Raw genomic sequence first — 13563 nt, 5'->3', positions numbered from 1 at the left:
TGTTTTCAAGGCTTTCCAAATATTATGACTCTGGTGGAGTCAAAGTCGACTATGAACAGAGGTCGGGCATGCAGGTTCAGGATTGCAAAATGCTGTCTGTTTGCCAAAAATGCAAATAAAGCCACAGAAATCTACACAAGGAAGGCAAGAGGCAGTCACTCTGGGACCTTTGTTTCCAGTCATCAGTTGTTACCTGTTACCCTTCTGCCTTTGGATAGACATGTCTTTTTTCTGCTCTTGCAAGACCTCTTTTTACTACGTACCATTTCTAAGATAAGCCTTGGCATGTAAGAAAAAGAATGGGCTCTTTTTAGGAATTTTAAAATACTTCTCTTGATGCATATTGTTTCCTAGAATAAACTTTTATTTAGGAGGATCTGGAGGTTAGTTCCAGTTAATTCCGTTTCTTGATGGACTCTTGGCCAAGTGGCTATTGAGACAAGCTGTGTTTTGTAGCAGTGTAGTTTTCCTATCGAGAGCCAGGAGAGGTTGTTGAGTAAGTATATATCTGAGATGAGAAGTCAAGTCGGTGTGTTCTGGGTGAAGAGTGCCGGGTCTGACATAAAGGGAGAGTGTCTGTTCTCAGTGGATAGCTATTGTTTTCTCCCACGAAGCTTAAGACAGGTCTCCTCTTGATGTGGTTTAGCCTTAAAATATCATGGTAAGGAATAGAGACGAAGGATGTTACTTCTTCACAAGGGGGGATTCTGTTGCACAGACGCTTACCCAATGTAAGAGCTTTGGGACAGAACATGGTCTCATCCACGTCCAGAGCTTGGTGCCTTCTTCTGACAGTTGATTTCTTCAGCACATACAGTTTGATGGTTCCCAGTACTCTTGGGTTGCTTCTCTAAAAACTGAGTGAGTCACTTCTTACCTCTGTATCCCTCCTGACTACAGTGGATCAACACCCCCCCCCCTTCTTCTGTTTCCCCCCATCTCCAAGAGTGAGTCTTCTTTAAAGCAAAGTTTCCGTGCAGCCCTGTTTGTCACACTAGTAGCAAGTGTGACACTAGTGTCACACACTAGTGTGCCTATGATGGAGCTAGTTCAGACTAGAACACCAGGAGTGAGCACTGTGACCGTGAGGATTTTCTTAGTACTAAATTCGGAGAACTTCAGAATTGGAAGAAGAGTTTAGGGACCATCCAGTGTAACCCCCTTGTCACACCAGGGAAAATCGAGACCTAGTAAGGCAAAGTAACTTGCCCAAGGTCATGCAACCAATATCTGGCACAGGGGGCTCGGAGCTATATAAGTGCTCATCTCCTTGCCCTCACCTGCTTCTCTGTTCTTACTATGCCTTAGTTTTCACTCTTGGCCCTTTGCCTCCTACCTCCCAGTAGGAGTTCTAAGTTGTGATGATACATGCGTGAAACGTGTTACAAAAATGATGAAACAGACTCAAGGGAGTGAGTGCATTAGAGGAGCATGTAAAGTGCCTTCTCCCATCTTAAAGCTTCTGTCCAGCAAACATAGGGTGGTTGATGTGTAGGTGTTTTTGATAAGTGGAAAGTGTAGACATTATCATTACTTTCAGATATGTTTGTGGGCAAAATGAAATGGCTGTAAAGTCTGCCCACCCTGCTATGTACCACACACAGGGGCAGGACTTTTTCAGTCCTTTAAAACCCTACTGACTTGGGCGCCTGGGTGGCTCAGTGGGTTAAGCTGCTGCCTTCCGCTCAGGTCATGATCTCGGGTTCCTGGGATCGAGTCCCGCATCGGGCTCTCTGCTCAGCAGGGAGCCTGCTTCCCTCTCTCTCTCTCTGCCTGCCTCTCCATCTACTTGTGATTTCTCTCTGTCAAATAAATAAATAAATAAAATCTTTAAAAAAAAAAAAAAAAACCCTACTGACTTGGCAGCTTCTGAACTTTGTGCTTCTTAGACTGATGTGACACTGCCCTTTTCTTCTCCTCAGCACTCTCTCCACTGTGCCTCACAATCTTGTTTAGAGAGCTCATCTTTCTCTACCAATTTCTTACAAGTTGACGAGTCCCAGATCTCACCCAGGGCCCATGGGCTCTCTCTTCCCATGGGCTCTCCTTGTGTGATTGTACCACTTTTGAAGATGCAACTACCATCTGTATGCTAATGACTTCTGAATCTGGGCCTGGGTTCCCGGCTCCTCCCCGAGCTTCGAATACTGCCTAGCAAGTACCTCTCTTAAGGCAGCTCAGACATAATAAGCCAAAGGGTACTCACTACTCTCCCCTCACAAATGAGTTCTTCTATTTTCTGCTATTTTTAATTCATTGGCTCGGTGTCATTATTTACTCTGTGGCCTAAGCTGGAAACCCAAAAATCATTCTTGAGTCTTTCATCTGTAAAAGTCACTCACTCACAAGCCTTCCTACTTTATTTCTTTTCCTACCTTCCACACTTCTTCCCTGCCTGGCTAACACTGACTTACCCTGAAAGACTCACCTGTCACCTTTCAGAGGTTCATCTTCAGCGAGGACCCACTACAATTAGGTACTCATCATCTTCGTTCCGAAATTCCTTACACCTCTCTTCTCTAATGACACTTAGCAAAGTACGTTTAACATTGTATTTATGAGTCTGTCTCACCCACTAAGCTGTAAGACCCTTGAAAGCAACATTGTCTTACTCATCTTTCCATCCCTAGTGTCACAGATAGTGCCTGGAATTCAGAAGGTATAGGATATACATTTGTTGAATAAATGACTGTGATACTTCAGAACTTCATCTGAGAAGGAGCTATCTCCTAAAAAACGTTTATAGGTAGAAATTTGGATTTGCTAACGATTCCTTTTTATTTCTTTATTTTTGTTAGATTAATGTGACAGAATCAAGTGGATCAACAGCCATCCCACTGCCCCCTTTGTTGGGGGGTGCTGAGAGTGGGGAAGGATGGAGGACAGTAAGAACGAGACGATGAATCGCGCTCACATCCTCTTTGACCGGTTTGTGCAGGCCACCACCTGCAAGGGGACCCTCAAGGCCTTCCAAGAGCTCTGTGACCACCTAGAACTGAAGCCTAAGGACTACCGCTCCTTTTATCACAAGCTCAAGTCCAAGCTTAACTACTGGAAAGCCAAAGCGCTGTGGGCAAAATTGGACAAGCGGGGCAGCCACAAAGACTACAAAAAGGGAAAAGCGTGCACTAACACCAAGGTAAGGGTTCGGTTTCTCCCAGACCTTGGGGTCACTGACCTAAGGATTTAGCCACAAGAGAAAAGATTGTGAGGACAAGTAGGCCAAAGAAAGGGATTGAGTAGTGGTAGACCAGGTGAGAACTAGATAGTCTAGCAGAGACTTAGTACAGAAAGTCAGACTCACAGAGTCTGTGTTCAGTTGACTGTTCCATATCCCAGACCCTGTTCTTATTTCATGTATTCACATTGAACAGAGTTTTAGCTATTTAAGTACAACCCTGAAGTCAAGTGATATAGGAACTTTTTCCCCCGCTGAGAGCTCTGTTTTGAATTTCACACTGTTAGGAGGATGCAGGTTGCTTAGCAAAGAAAAAGCCATGCCATGTTAGCATCCTGTCTGAACATGGTTTCGTGGTGCCTGGCATGTCATCTTTATAAAGTCGTCATTCCATACTCAGTGACTAATATGGTCTAGATAGTATTTGCTAACTTGGGGATCTGCCACAATCTTCAGACCTCTTTTCATCCGTATTCCCAAGGTTTGTTTTGATAAACAAGGGCTTTGTGAGCCAAAATATTTCTTTTGCTTTCTTCATGATCTAGGGAAATAGTGTTTTCATGAAATAGCTGAGGTATTCAGTCACCTGTGCAGGGGGTAGGAACAGGGAAGTGAGAAGGGACAGTCTATTTCCTGCTTTCCTCCTTATGTGAAAACACCTTCTTTTGAGAAATTTGGAAAAAACTAGCACAGAAACGAAATTGCAAATGAAACGAATAGACTTCATGACTAGATTATTAATGTCCTTTGATGAGCTTTAATTTGCCCTGTGTGGAGACCTAGAGACCCTTCCCCTGCGGGTTTGCCTCTAGTAGATACTCATCAGCAAAATCCAAGAAATTCGGAGATGCATGATTGAGTGCGGTGTTTTATTAAGAATAATACAAATTAGTTAAGTGTCCATTCTCACCATGAGTACTCCTCTAGAATATGGGTTTTTAACATCATTTCCCTGGATTTTCAGTCCTAAGATGGTGATTTTAGAACTCTTTTTAGCACATAAAACTTGGGCTCTTGGAAGTTGCCTTCTGGGAATCCTTGAGTGGTAGATTCATTTCAGGACTCTGAGCTATGTATTTAATAATCTGTGTCTCCTTGGACAGAAATCTGCTTGACTTAGAAACCTTTCAGAATGTCCTCTCCTGTTAATAAAAGGTGACATGTGATTTTTCGAGTCATTCATTGAAACGATGACCACTTCAGTATATTGCAGACCTACAAGGTGAACCCATGCTGGGTTTATGTGAAGCACTAACAGTTAACAGTCTCCTCTGTCCATAACAATCACCAGCTTTCCTCTCAAGCCACTGCTCTCCTGTGACCCAGACAGGTCTGAAGATTTCTTAGGTGAATAGCCTAACTTGGAGGCTCTAGGGAATGATGGTTATCAGATCATGAAACTGTTACAGAAATGTGAGCTTTCCTAAGAGGTTCTGCCTTTGCCCTGAAATCAGATGTGTTTTTCAGTGTCTCATCATTGGAGCTGGGCCCTGTGGTCTTCGTACAGCCATTGACTTATCCTTATTGGGAGCTAAGGTGGTCGTTATTGAGAAACGAGATGCCTTCTCCCGCAACAATGTCTTGCATCTCTGGCCATTCACCATACATGATCTGCGAGGTCTGGGTGCCAAGAAGTTCTATGGCAAGTTCTGTGCTGGAGCTATCGACCATATCAGTAAGTAAAACTAGTCCTCCTGCAGGATCCCACGCCTGCCCCCTACCCACTTGTTCAATAGAAAGAGATTATTTGAGGAATTCATACTCAGTAGCCCAATTTGTTTTGGTATCATTAATGTCCACTGTGCTTGGAGTCAAAATACCTGTGATGCGGTGGTTTATAACCTAGGACTCTTAACTGACCTGCAGCGCAAGTGTTATCTCCTATGACATGAACTTAACTTAAGAATTTCTAAAGTTAGGTCTTGAATGCTTCCTGAGCACTTGCAGTGGGTGGGATGGGCATTGGTCCAGCCTAGGAAACACTACCAGTTTGAGCCTTGACCCTCTGGTGGTTCTTAGGCCAGTGGAAAAAGCACAAAGCATGAGGCTCTCTCTAATATGATATGATAGATACTCTACTGATGTAAGGACAAAATGCTGTGGCATCAGTACTGGGGAAAGCACAGTTTTAGAAGCAGCCTCCTAGTTTAGTCACCAATGGCAAATCAGTAACGAGATTCATTTGGTTAGGTGATTCTCGTGAGGTCTACAGTGTGGATAACTCTGGCTGAAATTTTGTCATCTCCAAGCTCAACTTGGACCTGTGCTTCTCTGAGATCCTATAGAGTAGATACAGGTCAGTGCAGACAGTGGTTTTCTCTCCATGACTGTCAAGTGGCGTGTCTGAAAGGTGATTGAGAATAGACGATGTCTACATTATGAAGTTTTGAGTCTTGTTTATTAATCATTGTAAATGATTCCAGGAGATTCTTATCAAGGAACTTTTGTTCTGAGCTCCTCCAGATGTGTCCTGCAAATACATCAAACCGTTGGACTGTTTGCTCTTCGTAGTGGTTGTGCCAGTTCACCAAACATTGGCCAGCAGCTGCCACAGTCCATTGACAGAGGAAGCACTCTGCCCATCTGTTGGGCTATAATATGTAAAGCATCTTGGAATCTAGTTGTCTGCAAATATTAAATGTGTGCTAGAAGGGGATTTAATGAGCCTTTAGGAGTGTGACTCAGAAGGGTGGTGGTTGTGATAAGCTGGGGCAGAAAACCAAGATGACTTAGGTGAGGACCTGTACGCACCACATTAGTCAGAGGCTGCAGGTGAGATTGGTCTTAAGAGAGGACCAAGGTCATTTGATTTGTCTGGATTTGTCTGCCTTATGTGGAATTTGTTTCGGAGCTGAGAGAGTCCTACATCAGGGACTAGATTTTTATCTCAGTAGACCTGGGGCTGCTACCATGTCTGACACTTGGTGGTCACTCATTAGACACAGAATAAATAAATCTTGCTTTGATAAGGAGCAAGATTTTCACTCATTTTGAGCCTCAGTTTCTGTGCCTGTAAACCAGTGGTGGGAGAGGGAATGGTAAAAGACTAAGGCTGGATGAAGGTTTCCCCTTCTCACTTTATAAGAGTGTATTAGATCAGGGTGAAAGGGAGATGCTGTGGAAATCTCAGGAAGTCATGCAGCCCTTTTGTATCAAACTGGAAAACCCACTGCAGGGCGCACACATTTTGCCTTCTATGGTAAATCCCTTGTCCTGTGAGGATAGTGGATTCCGCTAGATGACTGTGGCTCTGATGGATTCGGGGGAAGATGGAAAAGAAGGTCTCCGGTTGGCCACAATCTGTGTTGTCTCAGAGCTTTAGGTTGTTTTGAACACCCAGCCCAAAAGGTCGGCATGGCCTTGCATGTCTTTTTAGAACATCTCTTGCACTGAATTGTATTTGCCCTTAAAAAAAAAAAAAGAAAGAAAGAAAGAAGCTATAGACTGTGGCTTGGAAAATATCTCCAGCTACGGGAGGCTTTGAGAATCTGGATAAACTGTGTTGGTGGGCGGGTAAGAATCCAAGCAGTAATTGCTGACTAATACTCTCCTTTTAGTGTACCCTCACTGGTATCATCTTTTTGTTCCTGCAGGTATCCGTCAGCTTCAACTAATACTTTTGAAAGTCGCCCTGATCCTGGGCATTGAGATCCATGTCAATGTGGAATTCCAAGGTCTTGTACAGCCTCCTGAGGACCAAGAAAATGAACGTGAGTTAGGTTGAACAAATGAAAGAAGGATAAAAGGGCATGGAGTGTGTGAGAAAAAGATGAGCTCAATGGAGAAAAGTATAAGAATCTGTGGGTTGTTTTCAGAACTAGTTAAAGAGGTTTCTTCAGTTGTACAGCCTATCTCTTTCAAGGAACTTTTGGCTTCATGAGGAGGCTTTTGACATAGTATTAGATGTTGCAAGCACTTGTATTCATTATAATAAATTATGTTGTGGGGAATATTCTTTTGTGAGCCTTTTCCAAGGCTTTTTTCCCTGTGTTTTGTATCCCATGCTTTTACTCCTAGTGTTTTCACTTTGGGGTTTTGTGCAGTTTGTATCTAGAGGTGTCTTAGGTGTATGAATATAGTCTGGGTAATGACCTTCATTTTGGTCCACAGGGATAGGTTGGCGGGCACTGGTCCACCCCAAAACCCATCCTGTGTCAGAATATGAGTTTGAAGTGATCATCGGAGGGGATGGCCGTAGGAACACCTTGGAAGGTATTGGTCAATGCTGCTTTGCCTGGTTCACAGCAGAGTGAAGGGTGACCCCCACCCACCACCCAGCCCTGTGGGGAGAGTTTGTATCATCAAAGAATCCACATTCCTTAGTATCTGCTTATGTGTGCTATCTATTCTCACTGAATGATAGACCCAGCCTTGCACTAGCCAACTAGTATTTGGGTTCTCTTCTTACAGGGCACCCTTGTTAGGGCACTAAGAGGTAATTAATTGGTTGACACTGCAGGATTATATCTATGTTTAGAAAACTGGTGTCTTTTCTTTCTCTTCTTTTTTTTTCTTTTCTTTCTTTTCTTTCTTTCTTTGAGTGGAATCCATTGCACTGAGTAGTATTCTGGTCAGTTAGATTTCACATTGTTAGTGCGTGGGAGACTTTGACTTCCTTCCTGAAATTCATGTATTTTTTGGCAGGTAAACACCTTATTTTCAGATAGAGAAGAATTGCCCTAAAATTTTCCCATTGATTCCCATCCCGCATGTTCCCCGATGTCTTCATCAACACCTGTTCCTGTTTGAGGTGATCATCCTTCTTCTCTAGAGAGCCTTGGTCTCCTCTGAAAATTTCTTTCCTTCCAGGATTTCGCCGGAAGGAATTTCGTGGCAAGCTGGCCATTGCCATTACAGCAAATTTTATTAACCGAAATACAACAGCAGAAGCCAAAGTGGAGGAGATCAGTGGAGTGGCTTTTATATTCAACCAAAAATTTTTCCAGGAACTGAGGGAAGCCACAGGTTGGTGTAGATGTCTCCAAAGCAATAGGGATAGAATTTAAATAACTACTTGTGATCTTTCTCTCAGAGGGTTTGGTAGAGTGGGTGGTCATTGGCATTATTGCTATTGTTTGCCCCCCTGCTCGCTCTTTCTCTAGTGCTTTCCTTACCACTGTCTCCTCTTCTAGTGTTCTTTATCCTCTTTACAGTGACAGGGCTGCTCGGGGCTTAGTTTCTATTTATTCGTTTGTTTTTAAGGGGCTGTTCTGCCTTTTGCCAACTCTTCTCCAACCCTCTCCACTATGCTGTGGCTCTAAGTGATGGTGCTCGATGCAGTAAGCTACTGATGGGTAGGGTAGTTCTCTGGTTTTCTAGAACCTGACTTTAGATACTGAGTATACAGTCTCCTGGTGTTCCAGTTTGGGCATGAAGTAAACCACGTGCTAGATAGGAATGAGATTATTGTATGATAGCTTTTGAATAAATTAACTTATTTTGCTGCTGCAAAAGTGTGCATCAGATTTCATTTCTCTGTTTTCTCGAACATGATTGCTTTCCATTATATCTGTTTTTTAGATTATTGAATTATTATTGACTTAAAAACATCAGTAGTTCACGCTCTGCTTCCAGACAGAAGAGCAGAGGTGATTCTCCCAGTTGCTTTGATGACTATCAAGATGTTTAACTTGAAAACTAACCCTGACCTCTTACTGGAAGTTGACCTTTCTTTTTCTTCCAGTCCTTCTATTTCTGCTTACTATTGATCATGGTTTTTAGGATAACTTAGGGTATCAAGTGAATTACAGAGCAGTGCAGGTATAAACATAGCTCCCCCTCTTCTCATGAACAGAATATGCAGGAAGAAAGAATCTGGGCTCAGACATCTTTTTATTTTCACTTTCTCTGCCTAGAGTGTTACAGCCTGGTCTCTGTGGACACATATAAACATTCTGGCTGCCCTAACGTACCTTCATTTCAGCAAGCCCACATGTGACAGATTTGCTTTCTGGTTGCAGGTATCGACTTGGAGAATATTGTCTACTACAAAGATGACACACACTATTTTGTTATGACAGCCAAAAAGCAGAGTTTGCTAGACAAAGGGGTGATACTGCATGTGAGTAATGGATTTCTTTCAAATCTCTTTTTATGTTGTACTAGGTAATGTGACCACTAAGAGAAAGAATTTTATTGTCTGATGAGTTTTTCCTGCAAGGGAAGGAAAATGAGCACCCAATTCATCTCCTGGAAACATGTACTCCTCTAATGTTTTTTAGTTTAACTTCTAAAAATTCTTTTGTTATGGAGAATTTCAGATGTAAACAAAAGTAGAGAGAATCATATAGTGAACCCCCCCCCACCTTGCCCACTATCTCGCTTTAACAATTGTCAACACATGGCCAGTTTTATTTCAGTAGTACCTCACCCCACTCCCCACTCCTGCCATTGGATTGTTCTAAAGCAAATCTCAGATCTCAGTTATTTTGGATACCCAGTTAAATTTTAGGAGATTTGGTATGTCATTATAACTAATTCTGCATATGACTGATTAGTAGTTGGTTAATAGGTCGTCTTTTGGGATAGGGTAGTAGGGGGAAGGGAGTTTGACCTGGAAGTCTGAGAATGGTTCTGGTTTTACTGCAGTTATGTCTCAGAAGTCTAGGGAACACTGGCTGGATCAAGGTATATTTAGACCTCTTCTTGACCTAACAATCACGAGAGGTCTGCTTCAGCCTTTTTTCCAGGTGGATAATTGTATGACATTCCCTGAGGTGATGAACAGAATATGAAATCACAGAACCACAGGATAGGTGGTTCTTTAAGGAGAGTCTCTTAAGTCTTATATGGTGCTCAGTCTGAATCAGAATTACTATTCCCATGTGATGACTTGGAAGGAAGAGGCACCAGATGTGCTGATTCAGGCCTCTACAGGTCTTACCACAGACTCTGGCTGAAGTTCAGGGTGCCTTTGTCTCTGCAGCACTGAGTTATACTGTTGCCATATCTGAGAGCACCATTGGGGGCAAGCCAGTGATGGGGGCAAGCCAGTGAACACGTGCCTGCTGCACAGCCTCTTCCCAGTCACAGACCTCATTATCTGTTTCTCAGCCTTGAGCTCCTTTATGTACGTGAGGAGAAGCAGGACAGAGCAGTTCATGCAGCCCATTCTGCCAAAAGCATAAGCAAGATGGCAAGATGTACTTGGTTTGAAGCTATATCAGTAAGAAATAGCCAGTGAACCCGGGGGTAAGCTGTAGACTAAATTAAGACAAATCTATCATCTTAGGCAAAATAGTGGTTATTAGTTGAAATTATTGTTTTATTGTGCTTCACAGTTAGTGCTTTTTATTTATTTATTTATTTGTTTTTACAAAATTGAGGGTTTGTGGCATCCTCGCACTGAACAAGAGAATTGGTGCAATTTTTCCAAAAGCACTTGCTCATTTCATGTTTCTGTGTTATATTTTGGTAATTCTTGACAGTACTTCAGGCATTTTCATTATTATATTTGTTATGGTGCTCTGTGATCAGAGATTATAACTTGCTGAAAACTCCAATAATGGTTAGCATTTTTTAGCAATAAAGTATTTTTTAGTTAAGGTAGGTTCATTGTATTTTTACACATAATGCTACTACACACTTTTTACAGCATAGTATAAATATAACTTATATTTACTGGGAAACAAAAAAAACTCATTTGACTGCAAGTTCTGACATTCACTTTATTGTGACATTCACATTGTGGTGATCTGACACTGAACTTGCAGTATCTTGAAGGCATACCGATATATAGGAACAGTCTAGAATGCCCAGACCTGATACACTTTTGCTTTTTGTTTATTCTTCTAGAAGGCAGGGACCATGTTTCTATGTGTGCTGCTAATACTAAACCAGTTGTAGTCACTTACTCGATGTTGAACAAACACGGTTTCAAGGACCAACTTGAGTATTTGTGTTTTGACTGTTAACATCTTGTAGTGGTAGCTGGAAGTACCATCAGGGACACTTGGAAACAAACCATAGGCCCCACTTTAGGAGAATAGAGATCTGGCTCAGTAAGCCAGGAATCTCCAAAACCAAAAAGGAATTTTTCACTCCTTTATGTGGAAAGCCCATTTTCCTCTCATCATTGTTTTTCTTTGTTGGTGGGTTTCTATGGAGTCTTTCAGAATCTTATTTTGAAAACCTCTGTTCCATTTTCAGTGTATTTCTTCTCACCCCCTGGCTGCTGTTGCTCCCACCTCACATCTTTTTGGCACTAGAGCTTTCAGGTGCATCCTTTGGGTTTGATGAATTACACAATGCTGAGTATTTCATATGTTCCCATTTGCCAGAAACTATTTGCTATCCAGAAGATAACAATTGCCAATATAACATAAATTATAAAATACGTTTTCAATTTAGAAAGTACCATCACATAAATTATTTTATTTGGTATTCAGAACAACCCCATGAGTTGAATTAGGCAAGATTAAAGAAGTATGACGTGCCCAAAGTAAATGGAAACACCAGGCAGCAAACCTGTGCTCTTTTAGAAACAGTCTCCCCCATGGGGCACCCAGGTGGCTCAGTTGGTTGAGCATCTGACTCTTGATTTTGGCTTAGGTCACAATCTTAGGGTAGTGGGGTCATCAGTGTTCATGCTCAGCAGGGAGTCTACTTGGGATTCTGTCTCTCTCCCTCTCGCCCTCCCCATCCCCACCATGCTCTCTATCTCTCTCAAATAAATAAATAAATAAATACATATTTTTATGAATTTATTTATTTATTAAAAGAAGGTCACCTGGGTGGCTAAGACAGTTAAACATTTACCTTCAGCTCAGCTCAGGTCATGATCCCAAGGTCCTAGCCTACCCAGTGGGGAGCCTGCTTCTCCTCCTCCCTCTGCACCCGCCCCTTCCTGTGCTGTCTCTCTGCTTTCTCTCTCTCAAATAAATAAATAATCTTTTTAAAAAAATAAATAAATAAAAAATTTTTCAAAGGAAACAGCCTCCCCTTTTCTCTTTCATTTGTGTAGACATCTGACATGTATAGTGTGGCTCTAGCGGGGCTTTTCCTTCGACCCTCTTCTCTCTCTGGAGACAGGACTACGCTGACACAGAGCTCTTGCTTTCCCGGGAGAATGTGGACCAAGAGGCTCTGCTGAACTATGCCAGGGAGGCGGCTGACTTCTCCACTCAGCAGCAGCTGCCATCTCTGGATTTTGCCATCAATCACTACGGGCAGCCTGATGTGGCCATGTTCGACTTCACTTGTATGTATGCCTCTGAGAATGCTGCCTTGGTGCGGGAGCAGAATGGACACCAGTTACTAGTGGCCCTGGTTGGGGACAGCCTCCTAGAGGTGAGTGGTAAGGACGGCAGCACTTTATAGTAGAGACAGTAGTAAGGAAGCAGTGATAATGAGGAACAACGGGAGTATCCCAGGTTGCAGAGCGAGTGCCTATAGCATGGTGCAGCAGAGGTAGACTCCCTGCAGAGATACCCCAGGAAGTAAGGAGGTTGCTCACTATGGATGGAAGCTCTGCAGCTTTTGTGATTTGTTCTGCCGGTTTATGAACAGTTGCCAAACAGTACCGTCAACAACAGACTTTCTCTCTTAGTTTAGTTTCCCTCTATTAAAAGGTAATTTATTTTTATTCTTTGTTTTCTGTTCCTTCATAGCCTTTTTGGCCAATGGGGACAGGAATAGCCCGAGGATTTCTAGCTGCTATGGACTCAGCCTGGATGGTACGAAGTTGGTCTCTAGGAACAAGCCCCTTGGAGGTCCTGGCCGAGAGGTAATGGGAAGTAGCCACAGGTCCCTTTCCCGGGAGTGATGATTGGTTTGCTCCTCAAGCAGAATACAGGTTTTCTTCCTTCTCTCTCTCTCTCTCTCTCTCTCGTGCTTTCTTAATTAAAGATGTTTTCATATTTAAGAGAAGAAAAGCAAGATAATGATTAAAAGTCATAGATATATAAAGACTATCTAATTTAAGTGCTCTTATTTCTTTCCAAATTAAATTTATTACTGACAGATGGTATCTGAATCTTTGTATTCCTTTAAGGAATAGTATCTGTTACCTTTATGGCAGTCACATGAACAAATACATAAGCATAGTACATTAAATCTTCCCATCCTTAAAGTAGAAAGACTTGCACTAATGAAATCAGTGTGGTAGCAGGGGACATACCAGGGGGACATAAGAAAAGAAATACGAAGTGACTTTGGATTCAAAAGAAAATCCCAAATTGCTTGCAAATATTTCTTAAACTTTCAAATGTCAGATATGTTGAAGCAGATTATTGCATATGAGGTAAGAATTCTAGGATTTGTTTGCTAATAAAGAACAAATGCCCTGACCAGAAAAACTAGAGAAATAAGATTTCCTGGGTGTAGTCGGTGGTTGATAGCATTTTAAGTCTGTTATCTAAGGTACTCTGGGCAAGTTTAGTGGCAAG

At 42.3% G+C, this 13563-nt stretch overlaps 1 protein-coding gene across 9 annotated transcripts in view; it reads left to right on the top strand.

The window, feature by feature from the left end:
• Nucleotides 1-13563, top strand: part of MICAL3 (microtubule associated monooxygenase, calponin and LIM domain containing 3) — a 197910-nt gene that overhangs the window by 80331 nt on the left and 104016 nt on the right. For all 9 annotated transcript variants that reach the window (XM_032349271.1, XM_032349272.1, XM_032349273.1 and 6 more), the window contains 8 exons: nt 2799-3139; nt 4646-4853; nt 6772-6888; nt 7289-7390; nt 7988-8143; nt 9139-9239; nt 12209-12466; nt 12787-12902. In XM_032349271.1, coding sequence (XP_032205162.1) covers nt 2876-3139; nt 4646-4853; nt 6772-6888; nt 7289-7390; nt 7988-8143; nt 9139-9239; nt 12209-12466; nt 12787-12902 — 1322 coding nt within the window. In that variant the 5' untranslated portion in view covers nt 2799-2875. The remainder of the gene's footprint in view (nt 1-2798; nt 3140-4645; nt 4854-6771; nt 6889-7288; nt 7391-7987; nt 8144-9138; nt 9240-12208; nt 12467-12786; nt 12903-13563) is intronic.

Source organism: Mustela erminea, chromosome 6 (genome assembly GCF_009829155.1).
Source record: "Mustela erminea isolate mMusErm1 chromosome 6, mMusErm1.Pri, whole genome shotgun sequence".
Taxonomy (NCBI): domain Eukaryota; kingdom Metazoa; phylum Chordata; class Mammalia; order Carnivora; family Mustelidae; genus Mustela; species Mustela erminea.
This window is presented reverse-complemented; position numbering and strand designations above follow the sequence as displayed.